The 21,823-nt window shown below is 33.3% G+C and overlaps 1 protein-coding gene across 1 annotated transcript; it reads left to right on the top strand.

Annotated features, from left to right (window-relative positions):
* The first annotated feature begins 729 nt into the window (after positions 1–729).
* On the top strand, positions 730–21,389 carry LOC113397855 (NFX1-type zinc finger-containing protein 1-like). The gene is made up of 26 exons (XM_064216611.1): positions 730–783; positions 2,189–2,371; positions 2,598–3,265; positions 4,309–4,528; positions 4,815–4,860; positions 5,471–5,696; positions 7,047–7,223; positions 7,311–8,249; positions 11,394–11,546; positions 11,998–12,145; positions 12,301–12,384; positions 12,852–13,120; positions 14,064–14,210; positions 14,505–14,679; positions 14,789–14,931; positions 15,155–15,306; positions 15,524–15,713; positions 15,885–16,013; positions 16,152–16,274; positions 16,741–16,899; positions 17,099–17,336; positions 17,679–17,841; positions 18,000–18,111; positions 18,453–18,670; positions 20,085–20,368; positions 20,565–21,389. Exons 1-26 carry the CDS (start codon positions 750–752, stop codon positions 21,308–21,310), a joined length of 6,126 nt encoding a protein of 2,041 aa, XP_064072681.1. The 5' UTR covers positions 730–749; the 3' UTR covers positions 21,311–21,389.
* Positions 21,390–21,823: the final 434 nt, after the last annotated feature.

Here is a 21,823-nt window from a genome sequence, read left to right as displayed (position 1 = left end):
AAGCGACGCGTTTACATTACTTTTTTAAAACATGTAATTTGAACAGTATCGTTGTACCGGCCAGAAAAATATCGCCGATACCGATATATCGGAAAACCTGCTGTATCGTCGATATATCGGTATCGGTATCGGATGCATCCCTACATGATAGTAATAAAGTGTAAAAATGGACCATGGATCCCTTGCCGATAAATGGCGACATGCATCCAAATCTTCCAAACATTAAAACAATCAAATGTCTATTAATTATTAGAGTCTGATAAATAACAGTATCATGTTTACAAATAGCTATTTCAATACATATTTTACGCTTTTTAGACATTTATCTAAGGAAATATAATAAAGTATGAGTTAAAATATAAACATCTTTATTTGACAACCATTACCGATAGATGGCGATTTGCACCCATATACCTGTATATGGGCACAAATGGCCCAGAAATCATTTTTGTTTTTTTCAAATAAACTACCGATTTTTTTACATTTTCATTAATACAGAAAAATGTTGATAAAAAACAACAAAACAAAAGGTGTTTTATTATGACTAGATAATGTATTATTGCAAAAAAAATGATTTGCAGCTCTGGGTACTAATTTTAAAAAGCAATTCATTTTTTCCCGTCAATGTCACTTTGAGAGCAGGAGCACCTGTGAAAAAAATGTACTACACAAACATGTAACATCGTTTAGATTATTTGTTTATAGTTTCTTATTATGAGATATTTTTTATTTACAGAACATCTTAAAAAATGGATGAGGATGACCTATTAAGGCGACAATCAGGTATAATTTAATTTTATTTAATTCAATTCAATTCTTAGTTTAATGGCTTTTAGTTGTGCCGACAGGGCACAGATTATTTCGCCAATGTCACGTAGGATGGAGAAGAAAGAGATTGATCGGTACGGTTGAGGTAACAGACTCAATTAAATTTTGAAGACTAGCATAGTAGTAACAATTTCCTTGTTAATCCTTAAACTAGAACAACACAAACATTAAGGGTTAATAATTAATTTTATTTATTTTACTATTATTACTCATAACAGATTAAGTGCTACTGCATTCAGTCTTTAAGATTATATAATAAGAGAAGGTAGTCGAAACATATCGCATATTTTGATCCCACAATAATATCAATGAAAGTTTTTTATGTGTACACAGTTCACTCTGTAAAACTCTGATCAAATTAACTTAAAATTAATTCTTACAGTTACTATTCATATAAGTCAATGCGCTTATAAAATTCTCATTGCGCGTAAAAAAATGAGAATATGTTCTAAGACTGTAGGTACATTAACTTTGCAGTTAATATCAGCTAGAGGTTTGTAACTTGATTTAACTTATTTTTTATTTTACTTAAATAGGTTCGTCAGGCATACGTGCATTCTAAAATAAATTGTAAACAAACAAGTAATTAAACACAACAAGGGAAATGTTAATAAAACGTTTTACTCTACGAGCGCAGGAGTGTATGAACTGACAAAACTTTGACCTTTGCTTTTTTATTAGCGAGCGCCGCTACACTATATTTTAAAACAATAACAATAAGGAATCAGCCGGGGCGAAAGTATCAAGGACGAATCGCACTAAATACATTGGGTCCGTAAAGGTGGCAGGCTAGGCACATTTGCTATACATTTGTTTTTAACTGACTATCCATGTCAAAGTAGCATAGCATCTAAATTTCAATATGTGTGTATTTTAAACTGTATTTAATTAAATAGATTTATTTTCGAAACTTAATCATAAGATCCGTAGGTTAAGAGTAAGTATTCATCACTTGTTGATATCTAATTATTACTGAAATTTGGATCATAACATCTACAAAGATGTAAGAGGCATTATAACAAAAGTATTTAACTTGATGTTGGCAATAGGGTTTTTTGCAAGCTCTTCTGGGTGTACCAACCACACATCACATATTCCATATTCTACAGTCAAATAGCATTCTTAGTATTGTTGTTGTCCAATTTGAAGGATGAGTAAGGCAGTGTAACTAACTTGACAGGCACAAGGAGCATAACGTTTTAGTTCCCAAGGTTAGTGGTGGTGTTATTGGCGATGTTAGTATTTCTTACAGTGCTAATTCATATGGGCGGTTGTAACCATTTACCGACTAGTTGCTGGTCTGTGTAGTTATTTTATATAATATAAATAACAATATTTTATTTTTAATTTATTATTTTAGGTTCATCATACTATAGACCAGCAGGATTAGAAAATGTCCGTAGCAACTTACCACAACGCGGAAAAGCACGTAGTCAGTCCCTAAATCCTAGAAGGCTAGTGAGCCGAAATCATCCCGAAAATATTACTTATGCTGGACATCTAGCTATGAATGAAATTCAGAACCAAACACCTAGAAATAGAGGTATACTACAGCTTATGGGTTTTATTTATATCATCAAATACCAGTTCATAATATAATTTATAATATACAACAAATAATGGATTATAATATGCAACATTTTTAAAATTAAAAATTCATACAAATTCAATGATTACTTTTTTTTAAATGTAAAATTTTAAAAATTATGATCTCTCATTTATTCCTTATTTATTTAATTGAAATGATAAAATTATAACTAAAATTGCAGCACCACATTTTAAAGAACCGAAACCAAAACATGCCTATTTAAGAAACGGCAGAAATATCAATAAATCTGAACAAATGGATTCAACGAACATGACAACCAGTAAAAACCGTCAGGACCGAGCCCAAGGAGTTGATAACAAAATAAGAAGGATGGGATTTTTAACCCTAGAAGCATTGGCAAAATCAGATGTTAAAGATATACTTGCAAACTTGAACGCTAAGAAGGAAGGATTTCTGAATCTTTTGCAATCTCCAATTGAGCGACCTGACGTACATGTACTAATTATGGAACTGTTATCAAAAATATGTGAATCTTCATTTCATCAGTTAAAATCAACTGTAATATTGGATGTTTGTAATTCACAATATATTGGCAATTTTAAAAATTATTTGTTGGATTTACCCTACGTTTTAAACAAGTCTACAAACAATAAATACTGGAAAAATGAAATGGAATTTTGGAAAAATTTTATAACTTTTTGTGAATCCATCATAATAATGTCGCCATCGACTGCGTTGACCAAATGTAGATCTCTCATAGAAGGAAGTTCTAAATGTTGCCTAGAGGGGCTAGGAGATAGGCATAATTTTACATTACCCGAAGAATATAACCTGAAGTTAATACAACTTCGTGAGACATTGACAGCGCATGAAAAAGACAAAATTGCGGTAATTACTAGTATTTAATTTATAATCGTCATTTTTAAGATAAATACGATGTCTACATTGGTTTTTGTTCAAAATATAGTTTCATGTTATAGATAAGAGAATATTTTTTGCGCATTCACTCGTGCTCTATATTATTATCTGATATTTAAAAGATTTCCAAAATTTATATCTAGATTGCAAATAATATTCTATATATTTTTTTACCTTATTCTTAGGAAAATACTAATAACATCTTAATTATATAGGAAATAGGAAAATTTTGTATCGTTATTGACTATTGCTAATAAAATTTACCAGTGACATATATCTATATGATATACGTATAATTATGTAACTTCTTTGTTGACTCTCCATGTGGTAGTAGACCCTCTGTGGGACGATGATGTCCTCTGTCGGACCTATTTTGGCCACCACGGCTTGTGCTCAAGTATGCGCAAATAACAATAACAACAACAACTTGGTGGTACTTGGTGGGCTTTGTTCAAGTCTGGGTAGGTACCACCCACTCATCAGATACCTACCGCAAAACAACAATAGTCAGTATTGATGTGATCCGTTTTGAAGGGTGAGTGAGCCAGTGTAACTACAGGCACAAGGGACATAAAATCTTAATTCCCAAGGTTGGTGACGCATTGGCGATGTAAAGAATAGTTATTATTTCTTATAGCGTCATTGTCTATGGGCGGTAGTGATCACTTACCAATATGTGGCCCATATGCTCTTCCGCCAAACATTACCATAAAAAAAAAAAACGCTAGTGCACTCTCATGATCCGATGGACGGCAAATCTGACACGACCGGAAAGAATTCAGGCGCAGGACAGACAGTTACGTGCTCTCCGAGGAAGGGAGTGTACACACTTCCAACTTCCAAATTATAGGTTACTGCTGAGAAATTCTATAGAAAAACCCAATAACTTTTTATCAGCCCGACCTGGGGTATGAACCTTGAACTTCGGGACCTCCTTATATATAGAAAAACGTAACGTCATCTATGCACACTACTTATAATCTCAATTATATATATTATTTTTAATTACCTAGAAAGAGGAACGAAAGCTCGTTTTTGGGGATGAAGAACAAGAACCACCGGAGAATTTCAGGAATTTGAATGTCGTGCCACGCCGGGAGGATTTGATCGATGAACGTCCATATTTGAGAGCAAATTTAATATCAGGCAGATATTGGGGTGTGGAACATTATCTAGACGTACAATTCAGGCTCCTCCGTGAAGATTGCTTCGGACCTCTTCGGGAAGGAATACGTAAGTCATAATCGTCAATTTCATTTTACGACTATGTCGAATCCTTTTTTGAAGTATAATAATAATTGTTAAACCCATTTTCTATGTCGATTTGATAACATTAGTCTAAAGTGGCGTCTATAATAGTATATTTTCTTTTTATTCAACCTTTTTGTTTCAAGTCTTGTGCTATTGTATTGTAATAAATATTATTTTATGTAGATACTTCAAATAGTTCTCTTTTTACTATAATATTTTAGAGTACATTTTTATTTGTGACTTGACTAACGATGTGTTGTTATTACAGTCCAGTTTATTCGAGATCCCACCAAAAAGAAGTACGATAATATACGGTAAGTTGATAATAATTCATAAAATCAGCTGTTTCTATTTATATAGGTAATAAGTATATAACTAAATGTATCTTTGCGGGGCTAAGGCGTCCTCTCATTTTTTAGTATAATAAGAAATAAAATTAAGCATCAATCATTTGATAGGTACAAAATATCATAGACGTTTACCCAAGTTATTACGAAAATGAAATGTAAAATCCTTTTTTTTATAATTTGAGTTACGACTATAAACAATAAAAATACATTTATCGCTGAGTATGACAGATATACGAGGAGACTTTGAAATATTTATCATCCACTGAAGCTAGTTATTGTAAGGAATATTTTAAAACTAATCCCAATCCATATTAAAAAAATATAAGATAAAGAAAATGAGTTATGATTAAACGTTATCGTTATCTAATTATATCAAGCGAACGACGCGACGCGACGTGGCTTTGTTTAGTTTCTTTTATGATTAGTAATTATATAATAAATATATTATAAATATTTTTTTAGCTTCTGATTAGCATTATTTTTATTGTAATTAGAAAAAGAAGACTTAAAGTTGAAAAAAAATGACAAATTTCATAACAATATACATACACCTAATTATAATTATATATTTCAGAGTTTATCATAATGTAAAATTTGTTGAGTCCTATATATCGCCACAGAAAATTGGTTCCGTGGTGGAAGTTGACGATTACACAAAGAAAAGATTTAAAAAGATAAACTGGTCTTATAGCAAGCGATTTATTTATGGATCACTAGTTCTATTTACCAAGGACAAATGCAATACATTTATTGTAGCGACGATAATCGACCGAAATATAAAATATTTGGACAACGGAAAAGTAAATATAACTGGATTTTTGTAAATCCTTTCTGATATGATAAATGCCTAGTTCTTTCAAAGAGCAACGGATCGGCGTGATTTTTGCATAATCATTTGTGAGCAAACAAGAACTTGCACGGATTTCAATAAACTTCTAGGGGTTTTGTTTTACAGAATCAGATATTTAATTACAAAATTGAAACTTGACATAGGCGGTCTTATACAAACACAATAATTATGTTATTTCCAAAAAAACTACTTCTAAGAGAACGTCAAAAGTTTTATGACGACAGCGCTATTTATGAATATAGAATTAAAATAAATATGTCATAAAAAAACATAAATCGATCGATCAACAAAGATATAGCTTAAATGTAGCTTAAATATAGTATGATTACATATTTATATAAGTAAAGATCTCTATGCGATACGACAAAGAAGGAAGACACTGTATAGTGCAACTCAATTGACAATACTCACGTAAATAGTCTTGAACAAATTCGGTGAGCCATTCTATTTTTTAGTCTAGAAAATTGTATCGCTAAATTGAAACATAAATAAATATTGTACGTAAGAGTAAATGCTGTTTATCTTTTTTAATAGGGACACATTGAACTAAGAATTCCGCCCCATTCGCGGTGCATACTTGATTAAAAATGGAACGCACAAAAAAACTAATTCATATTTAAATAATAAATGTATATTTAATATATCAAAACTGTTTAAATAATTTATAATATTATTACTTTTTAATGGTTTTTGCAATTTTTTTATCATTTGTGTATCGATAAAAAAATATATATTGTATGGTAGAAATATTTACTCTTCAAAATAATAATCTGCGCATATTTACTCTTAAGTTTCTCTTTTATGATTTTTCCGGTATTTATCTATACTCTATTCCAACCATAACAGGTGAAAAACATCATTTGATAACAAATTGACGCGATATCATTGGCCGAGAGCTTAATTAATCTATGATATTCACTTTGGATTTTCGAAAAAATGGTGTTTTGTAAGTCAACGAAACTTGTCGGAATTTTGGAAGTTAAATTAAAGTGGATTAATATGGAAGCTAAATATAAGTAGTAAAGTGTAATAGTGTTGTATTATAAATAAAGATATATTAATCATAAACTCTTTAGTAATGTGCAATGAAGCTGACTTATTAACAAAACGCATGAAAAACTTGAATCTAAGGTTTATTTATCTTTATTCCTACTTCGATTGGAATAGGCTATGATGTGCTGATATGTGCAAAAATCAGGCCAATCCGCAGTTGCTTCGTCAAAGAAGAATATTCACATTAGAAGATTTATTATTTTTAAATTGTATATATTAATTACGTTTTATTAAAGATGTTTGTCAGATTCCAGTGTCAATTGTTGATCTTATCGACGTTGGGGATAATTTATATGGAAATCAAAAATATACGATGATTGAAAGTGAAGTTTATTTCGAGCCTTATTATCATATTCTGAAAGCTCTACAGGATCCGACATTTCCCGAACATATAGCAATGAAAAAATATATCGTCGATGTTGATGTAAGCTCAGTGATGTACCTACTTATTATATTGAAAGTATCGTCTAAAATAAGTACATTCTATTAATGAATTGACGTTTGTTTTCAGCCTGAACCTACTCATCCTGCGTATTTACAAGTTGATAAAACATATAAAGTAAAAATATCCGATTTTAAGAGCATGACATTTAATGTACTCGATTTTAATACGTGGCCATCTAATGATGACTTCGGATTTAATCAAAGTCAGTATGAAGCGTACAAAACCGCTTTGACCCGTGAGTTTGCCGTGATTCAGGGTCCGCCGGGGACTGGCAAGACATTTTTGGGTATTAAAATAGCACAAACATTGTTAAAGAATATTGACAAGCGCGGATGCGTGCTATTACTTGTGTGCTATACAAATCACGCTTTGGATCAATTTTTAGAAGGTCTTATACCGGTTACGAATTCAATTGTAAGGGTTGGTGGTCAATCTCGAAATGAGACTATGGCAACGTTTAGCTTAAATCAATGTAGGAAGCAATCAATGAGAAGTTCATCAAGTGCTGTTCGACTTTATCATGAGCAAAAAAACGAGTTAAAATCAAACATATTAAAATTACAGGCAGCTCAAAGTGAAATCGACTCCATAAACGAGTCCATAATTAGTTATACTTGCATGACAGAATATGTTCCAGGGTGTAGGGACCTTGGAGATTTATATAAAACAACTCTCAAAAGTGGAAAAGACCCATTATCTTTTTGGTTATTTGAAAACTTAGAATACGACTTCAAAGAACCTATTACATTCAAAGAAGATCAGACAGAAGAATGTATAAATAACGAATTCATGGACAATCATAATGAGGTCATCATGGATGATTTTGAAATAGATCACAATCAATTTTCTCATTCTAGCATTAAGAAAGCGTTTTCTTTAAAGATAGCAAAATGTCAACTATTATATAGCACTCAACAATATCAAAAAAGAAATTTGAATTCGACTCATAAACGTAATCTACACTTTGATATTGTTGCTCTGAGAGCCCGGATAAAGTGTTTTACTGTAAGTATTTATATATTATCTTATTTTATAGAAATAATAATAATGTAATATTATACCTTCTAAGTACTTACTATCGATCTTATCAGATATATCAGGTATATTAATAATAATAATGAATATATTAAAACAATTTCTGATACAAAATTAATTTATATTGGAATTTATTTGCTTTTAATTTAGAAGCTAATAAAGTTAAGCTACAACTAACGGCGTCCAAGACGTTATGTGGACTATGGTGTTAAAATAATTTGTTATTTCTTCTAATCAAATATTTGCTATTAAATGAGAAATTTTGTTTTCGTAATGCTTTAAAACCAATATTAAAAGTTTCAGTAAAAGATGTTTATTTATGATGTAAGAGCTGGTATCGGAGAAGGTATATAATTTTACTATTTAAGGGGACTAATTATTTATTTACAAATATTATATTTATTTACAAGAAAGAATAATAGTTATTATAAGAAAACATGAAACAATGAATTTACAATTAAAATTACAAAAAAATATCTAACGTAATGATGCGGCGAAAAGATCTACACGTCTGTATAGCATCAGGCCTCTGCCGGCAATTTTTGTACACGGCGTTTACGCACAAATACGTACGCATTTTGTTCGAAAATAAGAATATCTGATTTTAAAAAAAGTTATTGATTTTACTAAAAGAGTGACACACAGGTGAAATAGTATATTGCTTGTAGAATAATCTGACAAAAAACCAGAATTATTGAATGTATATAAGTATAGTTATTATTTATTAAAAGATTTTATTAGAGGTAACTTTGTGATTTTTTTCTATCGTACCAAATTAATTACATCATGTTTTCAAAATAACAAATAACTAGCATGTAACCTGAAGATTACCATATATTTTTTTCATTTGGTTTACTGCATTGGATCATATACTTTTTTGCATTATAAAACTTGCATTTAGCTCATGTAGTCCCCTTAAGTAGATGCGTAGATAATGTTGATGGTTAAATTTAGTTATGACCCCGCGTCAAAGTAAATCCTAAGGAAAAACTCACTATTACATAGAATGCAACACATTTACTTTTCTAACCTCAAAGAATTATCGGACCGCTTTATAAAACAAATGAAAGATATATTTTTTTAATTCGGTTTTTATATTAAACTTTATAAATGAGATGAAGCATTTTCATTGACAATAAAATTTACAGTTAATAATTTAATTTAGTTTTGAATACTCAAAAAACAAAATGTGTAGTTTTTACCCTACCCAATGTTAGAACACAAAATTATAATATATCTTTAAATGGTGGCCGTCTTGATGTAGCCGATACTTCGGTTTGATGGTTGGATTCCAAACTTCAGTGGAGTCCTCATTTATCGTCCCTGACAGGAAGGCTCAGCTCTGCAGCATACGCGGTTAGAAAAGTTAGACAACTAACTGATATTGATACCGCTCGTCTAGTACATTTTAGTTATTTTCACAGTATTATGTCATATGGCATATTACTTTGGGGTAATGCTGCAGATATTGAATCTGTTTTTATTTTACAAAAGAGAGCAATCCGGTCTATTTATAATCTTGGATCTAGAAACTCTTCGGGATGATTTTAACAAAGTAAGAATACTCATTGTTGCGTCACAATATATTTACAACAATGTTATGTATATTCACAGTAGCATTGATCACTTTGATAAAATCAGTGATAATCATTGTATGTGCACAAGAAGTAAGGATAAGCTTATAACGCCAAGTGTCCGACTCCGCAAAGTACATAAATCATTCTTGGGGCAAGGTATCCGTTTCTGTAATAAAATTCCGCAGACATTTTTAACTTCGCCTTTTCATAAATTCAATTCATTTGTAAAAAATACATTGGTAATGAGGGCATATTACTCTATACAAGATTATATAGATGATAAAAAAGCGTGGAGTTAATGCTTGTTGACATCCAGGCAGTAGACATACATTAATAATTGTACTAGCTGTTACCCGCGGCTTTGCCCGCGTAGAATATGAATATGTTTACAAATTACCTTAAAAATTACGTTAATGTAAGACCTCTTTGTATACCACATTGGTGTGTATTTCAGCCCTCAGGATAGAATATTCAGAAACGCTTAAATACGTATAAACTCATTTTTAATCGGTAGCCCAAAAATAATATTTCAAGCTTCTAATTTCAAACTGACGGACTTCCAGACTAACCTGTATAAGAAATGTCAACACATATTTTTCCCTTTACGCGTAAAATATCAAGAAACGCTTAAATACGTATCTATTTATTTTAATCAGTAGCCCAAAATTAAAGTTTCCTGCTTCTAACTTCATAAATGACGGTCTTCCAGACTATCCTATATACGAAATGTCAACCCAATTTCTCTCCTTAGGCGTAAAATATCCAGAAACGCTTAAATGCGAATCAACTCATTTTTAATCGGTAGCCCAAAAATAAACTTCATGCTTCTAACTTAAAAAAATGACGGACTTCCAGACTAATCTATATAAGAAAAGTCAACCCCTATTAAACCTCTTAGAGGTAGAATATCGAGAACCCCTCAATACGTATTTAATCATTTTTAATCAGTATCCCAAAAATAAAGTTTCATGTTTTTAACTTAAAAAATGACTGACTCCCATATATTTCACACTTTTAGGGGTCGAGTTTCCAAATATCCCTTCTTAGTGGGTGTCATGATATGTTATATATAGCCTAAAATGTAAGTTTTATGCTTCTAGTTCTAAAAATGACAATATTTTCAACAACTTACAACCTTTCATCCCCCTTTTCAACCCGTTACAGCACTTTTTGCCAATTAAAAAGTAGCCTATGTCCTTTCTCAGGCTCTAGACTATTTGTGTACCAAATTTCATTTAAATTGGTCCAGTAGTTTTGGCGTGAAAGCGAGACAGACAGACAGAGTTACTTTCGCATTTATAATATTAAGTATGGATTTATAATTGTATTTAACTAACTGTATTTTTTGATGTTAAAAAAGAGTAACTACTGAGTTTCTTGTCGGTTCTTCTCGGTAGAATCTACATTCCGAACCGGTGGTAGCTTTACTTTTAAATATTTTGTTAAATGACGATTCATGATTGATTTTTGATTTTGTATACCTTTCTTTATTATTACGGCAACGATTTTTCTAATTTTTTATATGTTTGTTTCACAGGAAATGAAAAACTATGATTTGCTAGGAACTCATACGACTCCAGTTGATTTACAAAATCTTCGCAATTTGCCTATGGTTGATCGGTGGCTATTGTACTTCCATTGGACAAAAATAGTTACAAATAAACTTAAAGAAGATATTAAACCTCTACAGGTAGGTAAACAAGTAAAAAGTATCTATAATATGCTCAGATATAGACTCCTAAACGGAATATCGTCTAAATTTCTATCAATATACCGTGCGAAATTCATGATCACGATTCACGAGTTAAACGTTTTCAAATACAAACGATTTCCTTGAATGGAACTATTTTTTATTTAAGCACTGAATAATTATCAATATCGAGTTCTTAGTCTTGTTCAGTTACTATTAACACTACATACTAATTCTTACTAGAGAGTTCAGTGACAGGTCTCTCTTTATCTCTCTTTCCCCCACTTGAAGTGGGGGGTATGTGGGACTCGCCGGTACCGGTGACACCTTGTGTGCCATAATTAATTATTGCGGGGAGGGGGGACGTGTAAAGTAGCCTCCTTGATCCTAAATCAGGACCAGTATGCATTGTACAAATTATTAATTATGACTCATGAAAAACGTATTTCAGGAGTCTGTGAAAAATGCGAATACTGCTTACGAAGAATCAAGAATGCTACTGGACGTTCAGTTGTTGCAGAATGTCAAAGTGATTGGCATGACAACTAGCGGCGCAGCGAGACTGAGAAAGTTGCTAATAGCGCTAGCACCACCTATTGGTGTGTTTTATATTTTTTTAGTAATTATGATTGTTTAGCTGACTGTACCAGTATTCGGAAGTAATTTTATAATAAAAACTACAACGGAGTTATAAAATTACCAGAGTTAGTCTGTAATAAAAACAATGTAAATAAATTTCATTTTACATTATTAGTTATCGTGGAGGAAGCCGCAGAAGTATTAGAACAGCATATTGTTACATCGCTCACTAAAAGTTGTGAACATCTAATCCTTATTGGTAAGAATTTTAAATATATTTCGTAAGTATCTCTTTTATGCTAAAAACAAAATTCCTATTAGAGTTTCACTTCAACTTAGACTTTTTATGTTCAATGTGAAAAGTTATATTTATACTAATATAAATGAGAAAGTAACACTGTCTTTCTATTGCTCTTTCACGGCTAAACTACTAAACAGAATTTAATGAAATTTGGTATGAAGCAAGCTTGAATCCCAAGAAATGGCGTTGACTAATTTTTATATCCAACACCTGTCGACCGACCCCTAAAACGAGAGCTAAGTCGGCTTCGTGACTACTAGTATAACATATAATACATAAGACACTGCGCGACACTACGCTCCGCACAACGCGACTCGCTTTAAAGTTTACGCAGCTCAATAACATGTAGATATATATATATATATATATATACATATACATAAACATTGACTATAACAACCGCTCAAGTCCGTGCGGTGTGGCAGGCGACCACCAGCAGCTGCGGCCGTCGGCGGCGCACATGCGGCTCGCCAAGCACTTCAACCTGGAGGTGTCACTGTTCGAGCGCATGATCCTCAACGCCGTGCACAGCCGGCGCCTGTCCGTGCAGCACCGCATGCGCCCGCACATTTCTGCGCTCATCGTGCCGCACATCTACGCCGAGCTGCTCGACCACCCGTCCGTCGCCCACTTCCCCGACGTGCGCGGCCTCACCGACAACGTCTTCTTCTTCTCGCACGAGTACCAGGAGGAGGTATGCGTTATAGCCTTATCTCATATTACCCGATACTTTATTTAATTGGTTTAATTTAATAATAAAAAAAATACCTAACCTAATATTATATACGATGGTATATTATATGATTATACTCTTTTTAATGGATAATTTTGTTACTTAATTATTATTTTTTAAATTATTATTATTATATGATTATGTTTAATTGTATAAAGTGTCAGCCAGTGGCGGTCTAAGCCCTACAGAAGTCCGGGGCGGCAAAGACGAACGAGCGCCCCCCCAGCTTTAAAAAAAAATAGATTTACAAGCTTTTTATTCAGTTTACATTTGTGTGTATGAAGAAGTTTTTGAACATATATAAACACTATATACATATATAATACATTATGAAGGTTCTAAGCATTTTTTTTTACTATCCGCACTAAAGTATCTAATTATAGTTAAAAGAACGTAATATAATATATTTTTTTAATAACAACAACAGCTTATAAATAATCCACTGACCACTGGGCTGAGGCCTCCTCTACTTTTGAAATGGAAATGATTTAAGAAATTATTTCACGACGCTGCTAAGGTGCGGGTTGATGACACACAGACTATTTTCATGCGGCACGTGTTTCCTAACGACGTTTTCCTTTACCTCATTAGAAACAAAACTGCAGGACGACGTATTTTGATTAATTAAATATTTTTTAATATAGTATGTGCAAAGCAATTATGGAAAATTGATTTTATCTCTAGTATGTTTTTTACTTTGATATAAAAACGTTAAATTTGATATTTTTGATATAAAATAGGTTATGTTAATAATATTACATTGACCACAACGATATGCTATAATGGGTGTTATACTTACGAGGATTTGGATTTTTGAGTAATGTAGTGTCACTGCCTTTTGCTTGTGATCTCGTCTGGTACGTTCGTAAGTGTTTCTTGTTATGAATTTTAGTTTTTCATCTAGGTCGTGGATGACAGTTCCAGTAAAGCGAACAAAAAAGAAGCAGACCTGACTCTTGGTTTCGCCAACTATATAATGCAACAGGGCTACCAGCCACAAGATGTCACCATTTTAGCCGCTTACTCCGGTCAAATGTTTTATTTGAGAAAAGTAAACAATCGTTCTAATTGTGTATACATAATTAAATATTTTAATGAGTTGAAAGTATAAATTTAAACCTTTCCAGTTTTGCAAATGTCATACTAAATAAATAAATGATATTATTTGTTAATACTTATTTAGTTTTTACTTACTTTATTTATCGGTATGCTCGACGCCTTTCAAAAAGAACATTTATCAATGCGAATCTGCGACTAATTTCGCATTTTGATAATTGAAGCCGTAGTCTTCTTTTGTACATTTATAAGTTGCAACTGTATAACTTCATATTTATTCATTTTTTAGCAAAGACTTTCATATGCGCATCTGTCTAAAGTGAAAATTACGGTTTTGGATAATTACCAAGGCGAAGAATCAAAAATCATACTACTTTCGCTCGTAAGAAATAACGATCAGAAAAAAATTGGATTTTTGGGAACGGAAAACCGTATCTGCGTTGCGTTATCCAGAGCCAAGGAAGGTGAAGCGTTATTTTGTTTAACATATACCAACATCATATATTTTATGAAATACTACTTTTAAAAAATCTATATTTATATAATATTAAGTTTTATTTTTTCTTTTTAAAGGGTTTTACATATTCGGCAACATCGATATTTTGAAAGAGAATTCAAAGTTGTGGACAAAAATCGCTGAAACCTTGGAAAACCAGGGATCATTGGGGACAAGCATACGTCTCAAATGTCAAAACCATCCGGATCAAGTAACGACCGTAAGTGAATCGTTTTAAATTTGTTACAAAATTCAAGATTTTGATAACATCTCTACCGCGGTACCTTATGTCGAAAACTCTTATTAGAAGTTTGTCTTACTAAATTTCAATAAACTCATTTAAATATTTGTAACACATTCGACATAGACCCCACTGTGTGTATATATATATTATAGTAGGATCCGTACATATTTATTTAATTTTTAAAGAATGTTTATTTCAGATTTCGTCAGTGAAGGACTTTAGTAAAGTACCTGAAGGCGGCTGCCTCTTGAAATGCAATTACAATTTGCCCTGTCTTCATGCTTGTCCACTTGTATGTCATAGCTATGACCGAGGACATGCTACTATTATTTGTCCGTTTAAATGTGAAAGGTGAGATTAATAAATTAAGGATTTAAATTTTTTCATTGATATGTGTTATTAAAATAGTTTAATTTGAATTTGTTTTGTTAATATTTGCCATAGGTCTAATTATATTTTACACATATATTAGACATCATTACCACACTAATCATATTATCAAGTAAGAGAATCGAAACAATTATATGCATGTTAACGTAAACATTGACTTGATATTATTTTTGGGCAGAATTATTTGTGACCTGAATCATGTTTGTCCCTTGATGTGCAAGAACAAATGTGAACCGTGCAAGCAAATGATAACGAAAAAATTACCATGCGGCCATAATAAGGAAATATTCTGCTATTTAAATCCCCAAGACCCATCGATAAAATGTCTGACTACCGTTTCTGTCAAATTAGAAAAATGTGGGCATGAGGTAAAATATTGATCTATATAGCTTTATTATTATAATTTTTATCTAAGCTTGATATATAACCATAACCATTACACCTATGGGTTAAAACCATCAGAATCTTCAGATTCATCATGAAAATAGTTACTCATTCAGTAAATCTTGCTTCCAACTGAAAATCGTTTCTCGTTTTAGGTTAACAAATCGTGTTATATGGACACGCACAGTGTGTTGTGCCCGGTGCCGTGCGGGCTGCTCGTGGAGCGCTGCGGACACGCGTGCGCGCGTTCCTGCCACGTCCAGGACGACCCCGATCACGAATTTGTAAGTATTGCAATAAATATGACCGCTTCGACTGACGGATGTTAATACCTTTGCGATATTGTCCCCTCGTAAAAACGTAAAAATAGACATGGGACTGACTTCAAATTGAAATAGTAATATTGACGTTTTTAATTGCAGTATAAATGTTCGAAACCTTGTGTAAAAGCTAAGAAAGGCTGCACAATGGACCTGGAAGGTGATCGCGGTGACCATCAGTGCAGAAAGCAGTGTCATGAGACATGTGACGACTGTAACATAGAAGTATGTTTTTTTTTCTTTTAGTTGAAGTTGAAAACATCCTTGAATATCGGGCTTAGAGTGTACCTTTACGATACATTCATATTTTAAGGAGTAAGATATTCCATTAAAATTACTTTAATAAATTGCATTAGCTATTGAAACTTGTTGTCAGATCAAAAACAAAAGTCGCTAGCTACGATCGAGTTCAAGATACTAAAATTATTGAACCTAAATATACAGACAGTTTTATCGTCCATATACGATGGGCATAGTAGTAAAAATATCAAACTAACGTCTTGCAATAATAAAAGAATGTCGTCTTTGTAACCTATATCGATATATGCAGAAATTACAAAGTCATGAAATTCATATATTCAGAGTGTATTTACTATATACTTATTATTATTATAGTCTGATCAACTACTGATTTAAAACAATGAGATTACGGTGTTTTACTACTTTTTACCAATTGATACAATATAAACAGGTTGTAAAGAAAAGAACGTCATGCAAGCACAAGGAACGTATCGCGTGTTCTAAGAACGTGGACGAGACGCTTTGTCGCAAGAAGTGCGCGCGAACGTTGCCATGCGGACACTTCTGTATGAAGAAGTGCTTCGAAAACTGCGGCGACTGCAAAATAAAGGTTCGCAAGCCATTCGTGTTACAATCTTTTTTTAATTACCTACTCTCTATCGCAGGACTGAGCTGCTTAAAAATCGGTAACTCCCAAATTACTGGATTAAAAAAATAAAGATTAAATAATGAAATTCATTAAGACAGGCTCGCCTTTCATATCTCGAGTGAGTGAGTGAGTGCAAAACTACAAAATATATTTTCAAAAGGTGAAGAAGCCGATCCCCGAGTGCGGTCACGAGGTGGAGGTGGAGTGCGGCGCGGAGGCCACGCGCGCGCGCTGCGGGCGGCCGTGCGCGCGCCGCCTGCGCTGCGGCCACGCGTGCCGCCAGCTCTGCCGCGACGCCTGCGACGCCGCGCTCTGCACCGAGCTCGTCCCGCACCACTTCGACTCCCCCTGCGGACACCGAGTGCAGCTGCCTTGCAACGCCTACTCCGCGGGAAATGGTGTGTAGTGACCTTGGAGTTTTGTTTTTATTTTTTGAATGAATATGATAAAGCTCATTAAAATTAAAAAACGCAAGGATATCGTACTAAAGTCTTAACGATATGTAATGCACTAGGCATACTTTCATCCGACACATGCAGTTTTCTTTACGATGTTTTCCCTCACTTCCTATAACGAGATAAATTATAAACACAAGTTAATTTCCTTGATTTGAACCCGCAATCTTTCTATTGCAATCACATTCTCTAGCCTCGGCTCATGTTCGGGTATTTAATGCAAATTCGTACTAACTAAGTGTGTCTGTATACGAAATGTCGCTGTAGCAACTATAATCTTCGTAGGAACCCCGAGCCACGAGACGCTATTGGAGCATTGCAGGGCGGTGTGCGGTGCTGAACTAGAGTGCGAACACATTTGCTCCGGCAACTGCGCGAGCTGTCTCCGTGGGCGTCTGCACCAGCCCTGCATGCAGCTCTGTAAACAGATCAATATCTGTGGACACGAGTGAGTAGACCGGAGTCGACAGTCGATTTTAGATATTTACCTTTTACATCATTGGCATCAATCAACAGTAAAATTTCCAAAAATAATTCATATCTTATGTGTTATTGTTATACTTGTTTTGTTATTGGCGATTAGAAACGGAACGATCGTATTTGTAGATGCGAGGAACCGTGCAACGAGTTGTGCCCGCCCTGCAACAAAATTTGCGAGATCAAATGCGTGCACGCGCGTTGTCCGCGACCCTGTGGCGCGCCCTGCGTTTCTTGCAAAGTGAGCGACAATCATATTTTGAAAAATTGTCATCCGAAAACCTTTTCCATTTATCATTAACTACGAAGCCGTAATTAAAGGACGCGTTGTAAGAATAATCTACTCGACTTTTGATGTTGCGAAGTTTAATTAACTACCGGAATTCGTAAAAAACATGTAAGGAGATTCTGAAGGGGAGATATTGTACGTACTAATTAACATGTGACAATGACCGTCGACGTCGAATATTGTCTAGGCATTCAATAATTGTTAAACAGTATAACAACAATTATCGGAAAACGTTGCCTTTTCTGTTTTCTGGCAGCAGAAACTCCGCTAATCATATACAATTCACATCGTAGGAGCAGTGCACACGTGCGTGCTCGCACGGGCGCTGTTCGCGGCGCTGCGGCGAGCAGTGCTCGCGCGCGGGCTGCTCGAGCCCGTGCCCGCTGCTGCTCGCGTGCGGACACGCGTGCCGCGGCCTCTGCGGCGAGAGGTGCCCCGACATCTGCAAGAATTGCAATCCGGACGACTTCCCAAAAGACTTTCTGGGAGACGAATTTAACGACGAAGCTTTGTAAGAAATGATTTTTTAACCAATATGCCTCGTTTATACTCTTTTCTACTTCTTCCTTCGAGTGACAAAAATTAAATTAAATTATAAATTTATGTCTCCATTATACATTTGACTAGTGTGTTCGGCCGTTTGGAACGAGCGATATTTCGAAAATCTCCCTTGTATCTAAAGAAAATAGTGATCTTTACAAACTCCCCTGCATCTAAAGAAAAGTGTGTCTAGCCGACTTTCAGTCAATTACCAGCAGTCACAGTACACTGATTACACTGTCTACTTATTCAATATGTTGTATTGGTAGCTTGATAAGGATGGGTATGTGACTCCTACTTGTATACCCTGTACAAGATAGTTCGATCTTTTTGAAAGATGTAAATTTTTCTGATCGACATAACTTTTCAATGACGAACATATTATTTTCTTAATTTAATGATTTTAAAAATTGTAAAAATATACATATAATACAAAAGTTCCTAAAGATTCAAGCGTTATCCGAAAATTTTAAGACCTTTTCTATTATATATTATTGCTTCAAAGTAAAATTTAAATAGAATCACTGAAAATATACGCTTGTACAATGTTACATTGGTCGGACGGTAGGGACGCGAATAACAGGTAGTAACTGCTACAAATATTGATTACAAAAATCCTTATTAAAGATCATAGCAAGTTATTGTTACGAACGGGGGTCCTTTTGGTTGGGGTCTCTTTAGCTAGTATAACTCTTTTTAGAAAAATAAGTAAAATAAAAATTGAATTGTAATTTGAATTACGCATTCCATCGACTGTTATATATGTTATATTTTCTGTTTCTCATCACTAGCCCGTCTGTCAAAAAGATCAAGCTAACTTGAACAGGGTATAGTAACAGTTGCTTCACAATATGCTTACAACAATATTATGTATAATTAAATAATATATAAATAATATTCACAATAATATAGATCTTTTTAAAATAAATGTTGACAATTATTGTATTAATACAAGAAGGAAAGATAAACTAATAACAATTAGTTACTTAATATGTCAAGTTAATACATACTTCTTGGAGTTATTATATTATTCGTTTCTATAATAAAATCAAAATATTCTTTATTCAAGTCGGCTAAGTTAATAAGCACTTTAGAATCATCATGTGTAACATGTGTTGATTTAAATGTAAGTTACCACCAGTTCGGTATGTAGATTCTACTGAGAAGAACCGACAAGAAACTCAGTAGTTACTCTTTTCTGCCATCTTAATAACAGAGTATTTTGATTTGATACAATTAGTGATTTTTCTTTAATTTCTATAACTCTGATATTGTGCTGAAGCTGTACGTTTGAAATACAAAATCATAATTTTATATTATGAAATATTGTGATACTTGTTAATAAGAGGATAGTTTTATATTTTCAACAAATTCATTATTTACAGATTTGTAGTTTTAGAAGATTGCGGTCACATAATGGAATTTGAGGATATGGAACATCTAATGAATTCAGAAACCGAATCTATATCTATTCGTGCTTGCCCGTTTTGCCGCAAGCCCATCATAAACACACCTCGTTACAAAGATTTAGTTAATAACAGAATGAAAACTGATATAAATCCTATCAAGGAGCGTGTTTATGGCAATGTAAAAAAAAATCTTGATACCCAAAATAGGTTACTTGAAAAGATATTAAAGTTCCAGGATGCACACCAAAATATATTATCAGGTAATTAATAAACTTTTTAGTGGCTAAGTTGGTAATTCTACTGCACAGGTAACTAATAAACTTTCTAGTGGCTAAAATGGGTAATTCTGCTCCGCAGGAAGTTTTGAATGATGTTCGTAAATATTAAACGAAATTCAAAAGTTTTTTCAAGAGCTCCATCCTTCAGTCTTAATACAATATAATGTTTTTTTTGCAGACAAACTACATTCAGATTGGAAAAATGCCTTCAAAATGTTGCAGATTTTCATTCGCAAATATAAAAAAAAGATTTCACTATTACAATTAAATATGCATTTTATGTATTTAAATGTTTTGGAAATGTTGGCAAAAATTTATGAAAATTTCAAAACAGCCAAATTGACAGAGTTGCAAGACGAGCTTGTTAAAAATATTTCACTAATATCTTGTTTTCTTATACGAAACGTAAGAAAGATTAGCCAACAACAACAAATGGATATCCGTAATGAAATAAAACGTCTGAATTCAATTGTACAGCTTTCAAAGCTATTAAGCAGCAACAGTTACAAGATAAGCAGATCTGATCCAAAAGTAAACGAAGCAATGGAAGCTGCGAAAAATATGGTTCTCGGAATTGGCGTTTACAAAGAAGATAATGCTATTAATGCACTCAATATATTTCAAGATGGTATAAAAGCGTCTGGTATAGTAACAAAGGCTGAACGTGATATGATTGTTCGGGCTATAGGTGCTAAAGCTGGGCAATGGTTCAAGTGTCCAAATGGTCATTTCTATAGCATAAACCGATGTGGAGGTGCTATGGTTGAAAGCATATGTATAGAATGTAAAGCACGTATTGGAGGAACTAATCATAGATTGCTTGGAGATAACAAGCACGCGCCTGAAATTGATAATTCGCAATTTCCAGCGTGGTCTGAAGAGGCTAACAATATGGCAAACTTCGATTTTGAAAATTTATGGTAGATTACAAATTTGAATTACAGACGCCGATTATGAAGTAGTTGTAAAATCATGCTATAGTTAAATATGGTCTACAGTGTATTGTAGAGATATTATTAGGTAAGTTTGTACTGCACCCAAATGTATCTGTCTTTTACAATCCTAAAACTTCTTGCGAATATCGCAGGACGTAATATAATTATATTAATGCAACTGCAAAAAGTACTTAATTGGGAAATTTAAATTTATATAAAATATATAATAGTTATTATGTCCCTAACAGCGGTGGCCTTACCCATTGCGAGGCTCCGGGCGGTAGGTCTTTGCGATGCGTCCTGTCCTCGGTGAAAAGTATGTATGTGATTCGAAAGTAGGTCTGGTTGTTTGGTTTGGGTATTTGTTATGCTAGACGAGTGATGGTAAAGTTATACAAATAAATAAAATTTGTGTACTTTTAAAATATTTTACATTAAAATAATTACAAAGTTAACAAATAAAGAAATTATATTTTCTTAAATTGATGTTTTTGGCGTCTTA

Source organism: Vanessa tameamea, chromosome 13 (assembly GCF_037043105.1).
Source record: "Vanessa tameamea isolate UH-Manoa-2023 chromosome 13, ilVanTame1 primary haplotype, whole genome shotgun sequence".
Classification (NCBI taxonomy): Eukaryota; Metazoa; Arthropoda; class Insecta; order Lepidoptera; family Nymphalidae; genus Vanessa; species Vanessa tameamea.
This window is presented reverse-complemented; position numbering and strand designations above follow the sequence as displayed.